Source organism: Lytechinus pictus, chromosome 3, assembly GCF_037042905.1.
Source record: "Lytechinus pictus isolate F3 Inbred chromosome 3, Lp3.0, whole genome shotgun sequence".
Classification (NCBI taxonomy): domain Eukaryota; kingdom Metazoa; phylum Echinodermata; class Echinoidea; order Temnopleuroida; family Toxopneustidae; genus Lytechinus; species Lytechinus pictus.
In genome coordinates, this window is record NC_087247.1 from 49,942,337 (window position 1) to 49,960,289 (window position 17,953).

Sequence of the window (17,953 nt, forward strand, 5' to 3'; positions counted from 1 at the left end):
TTTCAAAAAGAATATAAAATGTATGCAAACTGTGTTCATAGAAGAAGGCGCAGGTCCCTGAGACACAAAAGCTGATGGCGGGATACATCTGTAGACTACCGCTGGTGATAGGAAAGGGCAGGGATAAGAACGGAAGATGAAATGGAATCGAGATAGGGAGAAGAGAGTGGTGGGAAGATGGGTATGAACCACTGAGCAAACTGTACAACATTGTGACGAGGGAAAAATGTCGGAACAACAATTGCACATAGTTCATAATCATGTTAATTTAAATGCAAAAGGGCTTTTATAAAATATGAAGATATTCAAACATAGGGAAATAACATTTTTGTTGTTGTTTATTCTTGCAGCTGGTTGTTGACAAGGATTTCTTTATGTAGTCCGGAACATCGTTCGAAATTTTCTGGCCAGTATGACGGATGTAGTGTTGGAAGATAATTTTTCTATGTTTATAAATATCTATTTGGTTATTTGATCGAGTATGTTATTATGTAGGTCATGAGATTGCTGTGCATGTACCTTAAACCTTGGCATTCCCAATCAGAAGATGATCGGTTGTAGAAACTCCACATTTAACCAATTTGTTGTTTGTCATCATCAGTAGAGCGCGCGGTGGCGCCTTGCGAACGCACTTGGAATTATTTTAAAAGCAGTGGGTAAGTCACCTTTCATTCCAGTACAGCAATTTTCTCCGCCACGACCACCTCTCCAACTCTCAATTCGAAGGCGTTTATTTATTCACTCATATTCCTCTGGTGTCGATAAGATTTTGTATTTCATTAGTCAGCCTGTTTTTTTTTCATCCAGAAATCTATATGGATCTCACACAGTGTAAGCCTTTTATTTTTTGCAATTTTGATTTCATTTGTATCTACCCATCACTTAAAATTGCACTATTTCTATCATGTTTAGAAATGTATTTCTTAGAAAAAAATGCAATTGGTTGTTTCATTGATTGAGGTATGAATTAGATGAACTTATTCTCAGTTCATATGGGTTGATTTTACTTCAATAGTCTTCGATTAGCGTTGTCCTTTCTTCCCCTTTTTATACCTCTCTCGTGTCCATCTCTTATTTTCCTCGGTCTCTCTCTCTTCTTCCTTTCCGTCTCTTTCTCTTCTCCCTCTTTCTGTCTCTTTCTCTCCCCTTCTATCTTTTTACTAACCCTTTATTTTCTTTTTCTTTTCATACAGTGATTGCATTTCCACCGTAAAGTATGCTTAATTTTCCATCGTTTTGGTTATTCTAACCTGAATATTTCTTGTAACTGGAAATACTTCAACCATCTTATCAAATCACTGTGTAAAAAATTAATATTCTATACAGATAAACACATTGATTGCACTCATTGGTAGGCCTATATAGTCAAGTGTTTCTTCAGTTCAGTATAATTGTATGTGTTTATTTGTTGTCAAGATTAACTCTTAACATTTATCTTCTCTAATTTGCTTTTGCAAACCGAATTTGACACAATTATAACGTGGAGCAGTGGACCACCTCTATTTGATGAGGTCCACGTGACTATAGACGTACTCCTTTAAATTACTCTTTCTTTTATATCAGAGTTTCAAAGGCTAAAACGGCGTTTGGAATCGCCAGGTGAACTACCCGTGCTTGCTTCCAGCGTTCAACTCTTGACTGCTATAACACTGCGCAAATCTTTCGCAGTAAAGTCTGAATATTAGGCCTAAAGGCTCTGACTGGGACTTGTGCACTCTCACTAACTTGTATTTGTGCTAGTCTTGTTTGAAGACTCAATTGTTGGTATTGGTTTCAATCAGTGTCTGTAACTACAGATTAGAGGCTGTCGGTGAAGAATCGGTGAACATTCGAGGGTGTTTGTACGCGCTTGGAAGGGGGGTGAGGTAATTCTCAAAATGGCTGATGTACGTGTACCGTGTCGAAATAATACAAATTAAAATGTTAATTCTCAAAATTTAACATTATTCGATTATTTGTTCGTTTTACAGAACGATATAAAGAAGCTATTTATACGCCCGAATGATTCAGTGGTAATCATGCCATTATATAAGTGTGAAAAGGAGATGAAATGCAGAAAAGCGGCCAAATTTATTTTTATTTTACAGCCTGTGCATTACTATATATTTTAATCTGCGGATTTTCATATTTCGTCACGTTTATATTTAAATCGACAAATTGAATGCTATACGATGAATTAGCAATTTATTGAATTGTTGTATGGAATGTATTAATGCTAAATGCTTAATCAATTTTACCTAATAATAATGTGTATGAATCAACCTATTATTGAAAGCCAATTAACACTAAATGTTTCGCTTCTACCAAAATATCGGATACATTTCACTCATAGTTTGGTTTTAGTGTTATAATGCTCTATTTAATTACTGGTTATTGTGTTATTTTCCCCCACACAGCATTATTCTCGGTATTGATAGCACTATGTGCCACGTTTCACCTGACTCACAGTTCAAAGAGTTCCTTCTGCAAAGGTCGACACCCTAAGCTTTGCCATGTACATATCGGCAAAAGAACATTCTTCTCGGACGACCGTGATCTCAGTGTCCCTGCTAACATCGACCCCCAGTCTCCCGCCGCCCGTCTTCTTGCCATCGACCCCTCCACAATAGATCTCAGTGGTTACTTACCAGAAGAAAATGCCCAACTCCGACAGTCACCACCAGAATACTTGGCAAATCAAGGTAAGTTTTAAACCGTGTCCATTTTTGTTTGTCTCAAATGCGTGGAAAACAGCAATGACAACTACTCCACCAGACCAACTATTTTATATTAGTAGCAATGAAGACAGACGAAAAGAAAGGAAAGAGGGAAGAAAAATACAGATGACATGGGTTTTTTTTCTTTACCAGGAAGAAATGTATCCATATGAAATAGGTGGGGGAGAAGTTGAGTGGGAAAGAGAGAGAAAAAAAAACAAAAAATGTTATTATTTGTCTTAAGTCGGTTTCAGTCAAGCCCTCCCTACTCCCCTTTCCTTCCTTTCCCCTTGCTTCAAAATTTCAGTCCCTACTTTTGGTGGTAGTCCCAGTATCACGTTTTTCCCACTGAAATCAATTCCATCAATTATCCTTCCTATATATATATACACATACACACATTCGTCATCATGTTTCACCCTCCTCTCCTTCTCCGTCCAAGTCTTGCAGATCCATTAATGTATTTAACAAATAGTTCTGATACGAATAACATTCATTTCTTAGTCAATATCTTGTCTTATCACCATATCTGACAAGATTACAAATATAAGTAGTATCATAACTTTCAGTGGGTAATCTCAATCCAAAATCGTCAACTAAAAAGAAGGAAAATAACGGTCAACCCATATACAGGTAGCTAGCTCCCTGCGCTAAATCACGTTATCAATGTGGTCGCATTAACTCATTTATACTTTAATCTGGCTCCACCAATGTCCACTGACTATCCATTTGAATTCAACCAGTCACGTGAATGACAATGTGAATATAATTATGGAGGGAAATCAGAGGGTAGTTGTAATTACTTGCTTGGCTACAGCGGGAACGTGGGGTTTGTTTGAATAATAATATGTTGCTCATAAAATCATATTATGCGGGTAATTATCTTTCAATGTTGTGACGTAAAGAAGAATTGCACGTTTCGACTATTCTATTTTAGTAGTTTACCGAGAGAGAGAGAGAGAGGGGGGGGGGGGGGATATGAGAGACATACTAATATACCACAAATTTAAACAATTACATAGCACAATCGCTGTATACCGTACATGTAATTATGTAAATACTCTTTGCTATATAGATGAAGGGAGGGAGAAATCAGTAGATTTTGGGAAAGAAAAGAAAGTAAGAGATGGAGCGGGGTTGAAGTGAAAAATTACCGGGAGTAAAGGAAATCAGATAAAAACTACTAGAATCGACAGAAATGAAATTCCTCTATAGATATGATAGATTCTTGTATATTTTAGAATATATATATATATATATATATATATATATATATATATATATATATATATATGGGTGCTCAATGCAATTGCTATTGTATTATATAATTGTGTGGTAAAAAAATCATGTTCATAATTACACACTCCCTTTGTATAAGCATTGATTTAGAGAGAAATTATAACAGACTAAATCCCGTGCTTTTTCTGAATCACTCTTGATACGATCGATCCATGATTTACTACGTTACACTTTATGGTCATTGATAATTTGATTGACTCCTACTTGAAAATGTTTTGATACTATTTTTGTAGTGTTGATATCTCTAGACATATCAAATTTTACACCATTGAATTAAATCCTGAGACACGTTTCAGTAAGGATGATAAGAACTTTAAGAGGACATAAATAATGACTCATGCGTTTTTCCCCAAAGTTTCCTTGAATTTGAGTTCAAACAAAATGAACACTGATATCTATTTTATTACTGGTTTATGACAAGTCATTCGATCAATAATGTGTTATGGATAGATCTATAATTTCTGATTGGTAAAGTAAAATCATGATTTAGTTTGCATAATTACGTTATATTCCCTTACACTTTGTTCAGCATTAAATGATAAGTGATATCGATTTATTCAAACCAATCAGGTGATATAATATAAATATTTAGTACAAAGGTTGGAAAAAAAGAATATAATATGAAAGGTTTTGGACCCATACAAATTTAAGATTTTTCTATGTTTTTCTGCTATTTATAGCTGATTTTTTTGTCCAATTAGATGTGACATATTATGGCCTTCAGATTATTTTACTAAAAATATACACGAGATACAAAAATTTTCTACCAAATTGTAATAATAAGACACATTGGGCCAAAGGTTATTTTCGTGTGTATGAGATCATTTTGCATTTACAAGTTAAATGTGAACTTTAGCCATACAAATTACCTAAATTCGAGATAGAGCAAGTATAGTTTTGAAAAATGTCCTATAATTCAAGTAATTTCCTCTCATTGTCGAGATAAATCAAGAAGGAGAGAAAATCATGATAAAAGCGATCGAAACATGGCCAGCTGAGAGTGGGTGGTATTGTGCTATTGTGATATCACTCAACTATGATATACAACTTACTTTATTACTAAAAGCTTCTATAGCAATACAGCCTTGGGAGATAAATATCAATTTAAAAAAAATGACACTCCTTCAATTATATCTCACATGCTGATACCTGTTCATATTTGTCAATAATCGATTATTTCCAAATTTCTTCCTTTTAATGATCTGTACAACTAATATATTAGGTTCAAAAGGGAGGGACTAATTTATGATTTTGAAGTTCTTTTTTAATGATACGAGGGGAAAATTGGTTTACTTGATATAGTTGTTTGGCAAACAGGAGCTCTTAATGATGATTATCCTTCGTCATCAGGAAGGCTGTATAGTTAATATTGTCCCCATTGAGTTCAGAGGACATCGAAATCATTTCCTAAGTAGTCTCAGGGCGCCCCGAGACTGGTTTAGGGTAGGAAATCCGGTGTAACATGGGTTAATGTGCAGTCAGGAAGGTATGATTTGTATCATGGTAGGGCCGATGCATTGGCAAAGGATGGGCTAAATATGGATTTTTGATCGGTGTTAATTAAGCACAGGGGATGTGATGAGCTAGGAGCAGATAATGGTTCGAAAAATGTCATTTCTTCCTAAACCATTTTAAGAGAACCTATCCAAGGAAACTTAATCCATTGGAGGGATTAGGGATAGTAGTGGAAGTTCAAAGTACTTTAATAACGCATGCTCGAGAGAGAGGATGTTGGTGTGAGAGGTAGATAACAAGAGAAAGACAAGATGGAAGGAGATAATGAGGGAGAGAGAGAGAGAGAGAGAGAGAGAGCAAGGGGTTATAAGGAGAAGAGGGGGAAAAGGAGAGGAGAGACACACGACGTTACTGTGAGTGATAGGTATGCAGTGAAAATCCCAATATGATATAATTATGGTTTAGCAAGCCAAAATGCACAGAAATTTATTTTCTACAAACTACCAACTTCCGATACTATAGTTCCAATCCTTTATTCTCTGCTAAGATAGGCCACTCTTACAACAAATTACTCTTTGATTTATTTTCATTTTGTTTTTGCATTCTCCATTTTACTTATTTAAATGCATTTAAATTATGTGTTTAGTAAGTAAATTACCCCCCCCCCTCCCCCCACACACCTGTTGAGAGTCGTTAATTAATATTCATCCAGTGAACCTTTAAACATGCATCGATGAAGACTTTGTATATCAAGGTTAAGAACTTGAGTCTTCAACGTTAAAAAAGAAATGTTTTCAATATTTAGTATTTTACACAGATACTGTTGTGGTTTGTCGAGGTAGACTGCTGCCCCTATCGCTTCAGGGTTTTTCCCTCTTTTTTAAATAAAAGTTATATTAAAAAGAAAAAAAAAATTACATAGTATTTGCAGCATCATTACTTCCAGCGAATCCCCTTTTTATCTGACCGATGTGACTTTTCTTATACATATATTCTATAAAAAAATAATCATTGATGCAAGAACTATCGTTTTTTCTTTTTGCAAACTGAATAATGCATCAAATCGAAAAATTCAACCTCCTTCCTGTGCCTCTGATTAGCGGGTAGGGCAGATTAATCACCCGAAATAATAAATGGCAAGGGAGTTTCGTAAAGGTTTAAATAGTTGCCATGTCATTTTAAGTGTTGGTGAAAATACCTTCATTAATGCCAATAACAGTAATGATGCTATCTTAGTCTTGCCTGAAGTAAGACTCATTTGTTTTTTCTCTCTCTCTGTTTGTGTTTTCTTATTTGTAGGTGAAGATGTTGACATTATTGTGGACAGCCATCCGCGAAAAATGAGAATCCTAAGGCTCATCCAAGAGATCATGGATAGCTCGCTGGAAGAACCTTGACCTAGTCAATGCGCCGACCTTTCAACTTTCACCTTTCGAAAAAGTTCATTATCATTTTTTTCTCCGGAATCGGTATTGCGTTTACAATATTCAATTATTTAATCCCAATTTCAATTTTGTTCAAGCATCTGATTAAAGACAGTTCATGAGAGCAACTGTAGACAACGAAAAATGAGGACAGAGAAGCTTTTGATATTGGTTAAAATTATAGCGTTTGCTTATATAATATTTCGTATTATCATACTTCTTAAGATATTCGAGAGCTATTTTTTCATGAAAAAATGTAATTTCATTAGAAAACTTTTTTAATTTTAGAAGATTTCTATACTTTTCGTAGTGTCCGGTCTGTGAGGAAATAAAGTGTGTGCGGGAAGATATAGTATGTCGTTTGTGTTGTCATGATATATATATTATCAGAAAATTGCGAGACATTTTTTTTTTTATCTCCAAGGATCTTTATTCAACAAAAGCGATTGATCCTAAAAATTGGTATCTGCACTGATTTTGACCAGTTCTTAGATTTTCAGAAAACCTGCCAAGGTTTGATGACAAATCCATATGAACAAAATATTGGCTTAGATTCCTACAAAGTGGTTATTCTCTTGAGTATTTACTTGTAACATTAAGTGCCATGCTTGGTGCTTCACCATTTAATTGGACTTTGATTATGATAGTAGTTTAACAGTCATTCACGTGGTACGAAAAGACATAATCAATTATACCTCATTAAAAACCATTTAGTGCATATACCAGCCAGCAGTAATGCTTCTGAGTTCTGATGTATATCCATATTGTTGAATACCATACAACTTGCTCGTCAGAAAGTGAATCCGTAGTAAATAAATTCAGTCTAAAATTCTACCATGAATTGTAATGATTCTCGGTTGTGTAAGGAATAAATGCTTAAATTTTAATTTTCAACTCATCTATATAACTTGTTACCAATTCAATCATCTTGGTATTCTTCGTCCTTTTGCTTATATTCCTCTATTGCCAAAATCTAAAAAGAAATTATTGAATCTTCCAGTGAAAGAGATTTGGTATTAAGAGAAAGAACAGATGAATATTTTACACCCTTCTTTTAATCTTGAATATATATCAACTTCTGTTTGTCACTCAATTTAATTGTATTTTATAGTTACATTGATAATATGGTTTTATACATTCTTAAACCAAACCAACCTTTGTCCTCATACCATGGAATAAACGAATCATAGTCAAAATTGTTATTATACAATTTATGAGGAAATGATCTTCAAATACAATTAAGATCAGTTATAATTTGGGTTTAAACCTCAATATATAAGTGAAGCTTTTGAATTATGCATGCTTATTGTACTCATTGTCTTCTTAATTTAAAACCATAATTGGGTTGGAAGAAAAACTGACTTTAACAAGATTAACCATGGATCATGTGGAAGAAATCAAATGGAAGAAAGCCATTTCATAACAATAGGTGTGCTACGTAGTCAGTGACGTCATCCTAATTCTACAAGTTTACTGACAATATTGTTCTGATTTGTATCATGTGTTGTAAACAGAATATCATAGCATTTGCATTTAAAACAAAAATTATGGTTTAATCAGCATCACGACTAGGTTATATAGCGCTAATCATGATATAAAGAACAATTACTTCTTATTAACCTGAATATAAGCATCTTGCCGCATAACTGCAACACTGGTAATATGTATTGCTTTAACATGTGTAGAATCTCCCATCATATAGAACGAATAAAGAGCTGTAAAAAACATTTTACCTGTACTGACTTCATAAACATATATGAATGTTATATAATCCTAATGCTATAGCGGTGAATATGGAATCATGTGCGATTCCAGATTAACAAAGCAACAAAACGGTGTCTGATGTTCATAATTATATACGCTTCAACTAAATTTATATCCATCTCGTTTTTCTTGATTTGAATTTATTGGGATGTAAACATCCGGTCTTCTAAGATACAAGGAAAGTCGAACAGTTATCTTTTTTTTTCAAATCGTTCATCTATAGTTTCGTACAGACATTTGTTGTTCTTTCTTCTAAATTTGCTCCTTTTTTACACGAATAATCTGGCGTAACAAGAAACTTACATTCAATTACAGATTAAGCGTAAATGGGGTTGCAAAAAGTTAAATTGCAATTGGTCAAAGGCCTTTCGTTTGCTTCGAAAGTTTCCTGCACCACCTCGCGGGTAATTCATGCAGTAAATATTAATGTGACTTTAATGGACAATATAAAAAAAGACCATCGAGTCATTATAGCTCGTCCATGTGAATAATTCAATGTATCCCGTTCACAGTTTTGTATTCCTTGATTTTTTTTTTCCTTGTTGAATCAATGATTATTACTAATAATAATGATAGAATATTACAAAAGTATAAAAATGATAATAAGATTGATTTTAGTAGTAATAATACAGTTTATAATAATGATGATAAAAATTATAATGATTATATTGATAACAATATTAGAAATAAGTACAGTAATGATGATAAAATGATGATAATATTGATAATGAATAATTCCCTTTCATACTTCTGATTGTCAAGATTTTACAAACTTCGCCCAGATTTCTGAGCCCATGTATATCATAAGGATGCTTCACAGCATAATATATCGACCATGTTTCCTAAATGTTGATTATAACCTGAGTCTATTGTAAACCATATACAACATCTAACATCTAGAAATCATTTTAATAATGTTACACGGTTCTGCAATGCAATGCTTTACTTCTGTATTCCTTTTTTTTTTTTTTACATATAATACAAAATACCTCTACACTCGCTGAAGTTAAATCGAAGAGATCATAAATAAATACTATAAATTTGTATTGAATTACTTTGATCTGTATTATTCTAACTTCATCGGCAATAAAGTGATATTTGTAATGATTATTATAAAGGCGCTATTTAAGTTGTAAACTTCTTTTTCACTCATAAACGTTTATTATTTTCATCCCTAAATCTATATCTTATCAATATAATTGTACAACACTTAATTATTTATTTGATAGCTATTGTTGTTTCTTTATAAGCACAGTAGCTCCGTGCACGCACAGAAAAATTTCCTGTACAGATCATTCAAAATATTTTTGTAAAAATTCTCCAGTTGTAATATTGAAGAGGATTTTCAATCTGCATTTATCTAAAGTATCTTATTTACTGTTACTGATGTATTCAATAGTAAATCCCTAGTCTCGCTTGTAAATAATTCTGAGGAAATCATTGTTCGACTAATTCTTGTGAGATTTGATTTTATCGAGGTTAATTGAAACTTGAAACTATTGTTTCACTATGCCATTATATTCACTAATGCACATTACGACTATACTTAATTGAGAGTCATACACTAAAAAAAGATATTGAGATGATAACAAACGACAAATTGAGAAGTCGTATTTTTTGTAAAATAATTGTAATGGCCTTCCAATAAAGAGAGCGCTCGTTAATCCCTATGGTTGTAGTTGAAGTATGTTTCTTTCTCACGATCTACTTTGTTGGTATATGATTAATTCGACCTGTCAATTATTTTATCTGATACACTTTCTTCGTGAACGATAAGATATCAGTAAATAAGAGGGAGAGAAATAGAGTAAAATTGGATATTGAAATGTCAGATAAAAGAAAGGATAACATTAACTGAGAAAGGGGAATATGAAGGGAAAGAGAAAGAGAACAGATTACAATAACAGGGAAGGTCCTCCCATACCAAAATGATTTTAAATAAGATAGATAAATCTGCTTAAAATTCATTCAAAATTAAATGACGTTTCCAAATTTCACAAATATGGAGGGGGCTGAAGTTCCCAGTCCCATGCAGCCCAGGCCTCATCCCCCGACCAACTAACCGATACAAGGATTCTGACGAGATACGGTAAGAAATGGGGGGAAATAAAAATTGGGGAGAAAGAAAGAGGGGAAAGAGAGAAAAAAAAAGACGGAGAAAGAAGAAAGAATAAATTCAGAGGGGAAGGAAAGAGACAAAATATAAGAATAACGAAAGAACAGAGAATATGGAGACTGTGGGTTGGAGTCGCATGTTTCCCTTTTCACATTTCCTGATTATACTATATTGGGAATTATTTCTCATGATTTGTTTGAAATAAAGTTTTAATATAATCAATATTTTGGAGCGCAGATCTGTCAATTAAAGGTCAAGTCCACCCTAGAAAAACGTTCATTTTAATAAACAGAGAAAAATTAACCCAGCACAAATTTTTTTTAAATCAAAATCGGATGTAAAATAAAAAAATTATGACATTTTAAAGTTTCGTTTATTTTTCACAAAACAGTTATATGCACAACTCAGTAATATGCAAATGAGTGAGTCGATGATGTCCCGCACTCATTATTCATTTATTTATTCTTTCATTTGAATTATACAATAATTCATTTCTTACAGATTTGGCAATAATGACCAACTTGACTCAACCACATAATGTTAATAAAATGGTAATCCACATGTTCATGGAGGAATAAATCTTTTCTTCACAATGACAATGAGGAAGAAATTTAAATATTTCATATTTTATATAATGAAATATAAGAGAAATAGTGAGAAGGTGACGTCATCTGTCCCTTAATTAAGCAAATCTTTAAAATGTCACAACTTTCTTGTTTTACATCCGATTTTGATGAAATCTTTAGTGTTATGCTTTTTGGATTTTTCTCCTTTTATTCATGTAAACTTTTTGTTGGGGTGGACTTTTCCTTTAATTACAATACAGAATACTATCAGTTACACCTTTCAAATAATATTGATGGTTAGGCACCTTGCTGCCCCGGATACTGTATGTTAATGATAACCTGAATGTCGTTAAGAATGACCACTGTATGAAACCGTCATTAATTTATGGCGAATTTTTGGCTAGTGTTTTCTTTTCAATGTATAAAGGGTAATTGTGATATATCAAATTAGATTCCTTCCATGACTCTGCACTCTACGATACATCGCATTTTTTATATAATTATATTCTATCGAGGGTCTTAATATATAGCCACCTTTCCACTTACACTGCGCCTAAGCACATCTCTCCGAATTATAAAATGAACGCCGTGAGAGAGAGGTATGTAGGTATTAATTAAACTGCAATTAGCAGTTTAATTTAATGTGATTATAAGACACATGTCATATTTCATTAATTTATGAAAACCTAATAGATATTTATACAAGAAGTATAGCAGGAAATTATATGTTTACAAGAAAATATCACTCATTCATCTTCCAACTAACCCTCACTACATTCTTCCTTCCTACTTAAAGGTCCACTCTCCCAATTCAGAGTAAAAAGTGCATATTCATACAAAACGGTTCTCAAGGTTGATCATCAGCTGTATAGTCTTGACCAACCGTTCTAAACAGGGTTCACTAGCCCAGTCATGTATAATATACCAAAGACCATTCATAACACATCCTTGTAATCAGTTTGAAGTGTACATTAATCATTTATCATATTTGATTCATTGAACAACTAATGTTAAGGGAGATTGAACAAAGAACAGGAAATTAAAGGATGCCTATAATAGTAAATACCCGTTGGCTTAACGAATCAAAATCTCAAGCGGAAGAACGCATGACGTATGAGGGAGATATCTAAAATACCATTATTTTCATTGCATCTTGGTTCAAAAGAAAACTTCAATTCTCAACCATTCCTGATAATTAATTGTGGTAAGACAGCCGTTCACACCCGAGTAGAGGGCCTTCGTGGTTTTAGATATACGCTCGAACAAATAAAAATCTGAATAGGGTACAAAATGTGTTCGAGGCAAAATTCAATCAACGAGCACCATGCAAGATGACAATGTTCAGGAATCAAAACAAGGGCAGATCAGGGAGAAGAGTAACAGTTCAATGTTCCACAAGCATCTAAATCAAATTTTTACACACACAAAGACCTACATTTTCACCCCTATACAAACTACAGATTAGGCATGAAACAAAATTACAGAGGTTTTCAAGGTGAGATCATGGATTAAAAAAAAAATTCCATTCATTTTCTTGTAGTTATTGTTTAGTGTATATCTTTTAGTATAAGTTTCTTAAACCTTTAATTAAAGTATTGGCCAGGATCAAGTAGTGGGCCCAAAATCTAAAAAAGAGGAAATAAAATAAGAATGAATGAAGACGTGGACTATACACTTTATTCTACGGAATACCGAAACTTGGATTGAGAGGTTTTCTGACGAGTGCTGAAAAAAAGGCTCATATCTCTTTGTTCAATGGACCATATCGCATAAAATTTAAGCCATGCAGTTGTATGAAATAAATGCTAGTCTACGATTATAAAATATGATTTAGTAAGTCTTGCACTATACTCATTTAAAGTGCCATTAACATTTTTTGTGGGACACGTTGTATATTCCGCGAGCGAGACCAAATATATATCCTTTTGAAATGAAAATCTATAATCTCATGACAGACTTTAACATGATTTATAAAACAACTTCATGTTTTCCCTAATGATTAATGCGCATATTTTCTTCCTTATTTTCTTTGGATAGTATGCATACAACTATTGTAAAAAAAATAGGACTGATTATTAGGCATATCTATGCATCAACTTTTGTCAATCTTTAGAGGCCAAGATTTCATACAACGCTTTGAAAACAATTTGTAGGCCTAAGAAAAGATATTTGCAGAAATATTACCAATATTCCACCTTGTACGTAAACATGGTAAATCCCCCTTTTTTAAAGATCTTTAAAGATTCCATTATTGTCCACTATTTGTTAATTGTCAGTTGTTTCAAATCAAGAAAAATAGAGAGAAATTGAATAGTCATAATTCATATATTTCCTGATTTTCTACTTGCCATTTGGTCATAATTGAAGTAAAACTAAAATAGAGGTATGGAATAAAAAAAATGTTATCTGTCACTGACAGGCATGCCAGTCTTGACATTTTGATAGCAAAGACTTCTCAGTAGTGATAACAATGAAGAGAATACGGAAATAGGTACTCTTCGATAAGGAAGACTTATTAGCTTTTTTCGAAATGAAACGTCCACTGCTCATCTTTCCGATATCGCATTGTTTTTTGAAATTGCTAAGGACTGCAAGGATGAGGTCAGACAGACTGGGATTTATTGGTATGATATTCTTTGAATCCATCTCTGTATGGTGGGAAGAGAATGGGAGAGAAGGAGAGTCTCTCACGCAAGCGCGTATACATGACAAATACACACCATAGACACACCATAGACACACACACTTTTTTTTTTTTTCAAACACACACACACCCTCTCCCCACACACACACTTTCAAACGCACGCAAATCAAGGTTCTCCCACGAAGGTGAAGAGGGGAATATGTAGGGTGATAGGGGTAGAAATAGAGGGGGTCAAAATTAGGAACTCCAACATAAAAAGGATACATCTCCAGAGATCTTGAAGCTCTTATATTCATGCATATTTCATTTAAAACTATATTAGAGCGGAAAATCTTCGTAAAAGTATATAGACATACAGTATACATGAATACATTACATGATATAATGTCCTGCCATGTGAAATAGCACACATGTCTCTCGATAATGACACTCAAGGCGCACAATGAACATTGGTATACAATAAAGAAAATAAAATCAGTAAATACATAGAATTGAATAAATTGATAAGAAAAATTACACGATCGGTCATCAATAACTCGGAAGTCAAAGTTACAAATAAGCCCAAGACAATGAAATAAAACAATGCTTCATCAGGTATGTATTCAATAAGTATTATTGATTATTTACCTGCATGTACCATAACAATAAGAGTAGTATGAGATGAGTGCAAAGTCAAAACAATACTTACTGGAAAATTATTTTACCATCAGAAAAATATCAGATGGTTAAACTTTATAGTGGTATTTTGCCATTCGAGAAGGTACAGTTTACGTTATTACCAAGAGAGTTCATGACCCTTGATATTTCTGTTAAATAACACATTTACATTGTAGGCATGTTATTCACAGTTCCATAAAAATATGTTCACATGGATTATGAGAAGGATATTGTATAAAATCTAAATTATGATAAATCATGTCGATCCCCCAAAAAGGATATATGTAATGAATATTGACAGTAATGTATAATCCAACATTCGCCCGTAGCATTAATGTTACACGAAACAATAAATATGGAAATGTTAAGCAAAATGTCAAACTACAATATTTTTATTCATGTCCCAATTTCCCCAACAAACATTAATTACAGTAAAAAAAATCAACGTATCGTATTTCGGATTTCTTAATGCGGCATGTACAGTGCGTCCCAGAAAAAAAGAAACTGAGATTTAGCGATGATTTATCATAACTTAATCATAAATGAAATAGACAAATGACCTACCAATGTAAAGCTTAGAATCTCCTCTTTCATCTGGTATTACTTAGATTATTCCTTATTCACGCATGATTGAGCAAACACAATTCGAAGAAAGGATGCCAAAGTACATTTATTTGCAGACGACACTAGCATTTTTATGTCACATAAAGATCCATTTGAATTACAAAGTATTTATAATAATGAACTTGATAACATTTCAAACTGGCTATACAGTGCGTCCCACAAAAAACGAAACCGAGATTTAGCGATGATTTATATTAACTTCATCATAAATAAAATAGACAAATGACCTACCATTGTAAAGCTTAGAATCTCCTCTTTCATCTGAACTTATTTAGATTATTCCTCATTCACGCATGATTGAGCAAACCCAATTCGAAGAAAGGATGCCAAAAACTCATTTGGCGGGGGGTATCTGAATTTCAAAAAGAAAATCACATGCCTAAAAATTTCAAAATCTGCTGTTTTATTGGATAACTTTATCACAAAAAATGGTCAAGAAGTAAAAAAAGTTATGTTCCCTCGAAACAATGCTTGTATTTCCATAATTTCATGAAATAAACGTGTTTTCACCGGTTTCCCACAGAAGCTATCGCACGGTAACAAAAGACTTAATGCATGGCTGATCGTCAACAAAACGGAGTGTCGAGTGAGTTTGAACGCTAGCCTGTAAAACCTCTTCATTTTATGAAATTATTGAAATTCAAGCCTTATTTCAAATAACCAGAGCTTTGTTATTTTTAGACCATTTTCTGTAATTGAGGTATCAAATTAAAGAGCAGATATTGAACTTTTTAAAAATAAGGTTTTCTTTTTAAAACCCAGATACGGCCCGCCAAGTGACTTTTTGGTATCCCCTTTTCAAATTGTTTTTGCTCACTCATGCGTGAATAAGAAATAATCTAATCTTTCAGAAGAAAGAGGAGATTCTAAGCTTTAAAATGGTAGGTCATTTGTCTATTGTATTTGCGATTAAGTTATGATAAATCATCGATAAATCTCGGTTTCGTTTTTTGTGGGACGCATTGTATAGTGTCACGAACATTGTTGAAATGCCAATAAAGCTTGTTGCTTAATATTCAGGAGGAAGTGGTTTCACGAAGCTTTAGTTACGAATGCGTTTAGAAACAACTGTAATAAGGAAATCCAAGTCAGCTAATAATTGTTTTAACTAGCATAAGATTAAAACCTTTAGCATTTAAACCTTTTATTGACTTACGTTGAAGTGCAAAGTATTGTTTGACACATTTTGAAAAAGAGTGTTAGCAATATATCAAATAAATGTGTTAAGAACGGAAAGGTACTTCACATATTAAGTCTGTTCGCAAACTTTACTTTGTGAACAGATTTATGAATCACTCTTCAATTGCGATAAAACTCTTATCATTTAAAAGGAAGGAAAAATAAAATATTATGCAAAACAAATATATACAAATTACGGATTATGATTTTTTTTTTAAAGATTGTCGTGAAATTTTATCTGCGTTGGTAGAAGATATTTAAAGTCTCAACTTTTGTTCTCAGCACAATGGATAATTTTCCAGGTAAATTTACTGTGTGTTGAGAACAGCAGTTGATATTCATTTTAAAAATGTGATGATGATAGAAAACAACTTGATGATCGAAATATCATGGACCTGTTTCCTAAAACTTATTTTAATAACAAATTTGCGATAACAGTTAAAGGTGAAGTCCACCCTGGAAAAAATGTTGATTTAAATAAATATAGAAAAATCAGACAAGCATAACGCTGAAAAAAATTATCACAATTGGATGTAAAATAAGAAAGTTGTGACATTTTAAAGTTTCGCTTATTAAATAATTATCACAAAAACAGTGATATTCAAATGAGACAAACGATGATGTCCCTTACTCACTATGTCCTTTGTTTGCATTGTTTGAATTATATATACAATGTTTCGTTTTTTAAATCAGATTTAAAATAAGGAATAACTTGACTGAACACTATAATATTAAAACAATGCTAATTTCACATGTTCAGGGAGAGATTAATCGTTGTTACACTTGACATTTATGAGAAAATTAGAATATTTCATATTACATAAAAAATATAATAAAATACAAAAGAATAGCGAGTGGAAGACGCCATCATTCTCCTCATTTGCATACCGACCAGGATGTGAATATAACTGTTTTGTGAAATTAAGGGAAACTTTAAATTTCATAACTTTCTTATTTTCTAATGCATGTAATGAGACCATCACAATGTTATGCAAAACAATGACTTACGCATCCTACTTTTTACCGATATAATGCTTGGTTGTAAAACAGGGGCGGATCTAGCTTTCTCCAATATGGAAGAAGGCGACCCCCCATATTTCCCCGATCGGCCGTTCAAATTTGATTTTTTTTTTTAAATTCGTGGAAGGGGTAGTTTATAACAGTCTTTTTTCTTAGCTTTATTCTTTTAAAACATAATAAAACATAAATATGTAATAATCTCATAAGCCCTATTTAAATATTGCAAGCGCGAAGCGCGAGCTAACTTTTTTGTTGAAATTTCATGTACTTTGTCATGAAAATTGAACATTCTGGGCAATGTTTGTGATCCTGAACAAGATGCGTAAGTAACTAAATAATTACTGTGAGCGCGATCGAAGTGCGACCAGAAATTTTTAATATACGTTCTGGCCTAATAAAAAAGGGACCTATATTAGAGACTGTTTGCAGTTATATATGAAGACGATAAATATTTCAACAATTAAATAATGGGAGTGCGAAGCGCGAGCTACAAATTTTTCGACATTCGA

At 33.0% G+C, this 17,953-nt stretch overlaps 1 protein-coding gene across 1 annotated transcript; it reads left to right on the forward strand.

Annotated features, from left to right (window-relative positions):
- Positions 1–679: 679 nt before the first annotated feature.
- LOC129256250 (uncharacterized) lies at positions 680–10,308 on the forward strand. The gene is made up of 3 exons (XM_054894497.2): positions 680–831; positions 2,397–2,681; positions 6,750–10,308. Exons 1-3 carry the CDS (start codon positions 816–818, stop codon positions 6,845–6,847), a joined length of 399 nt encoding a protein of 132 aa, XP_054750472.1. The 5' UTR covers positions 680–815; the 3' UTR covers positions 6,848–10,308.
- The last annotated feature ends 7,645 nt before the right edge of the window (positions 10,309–17,953 follow it).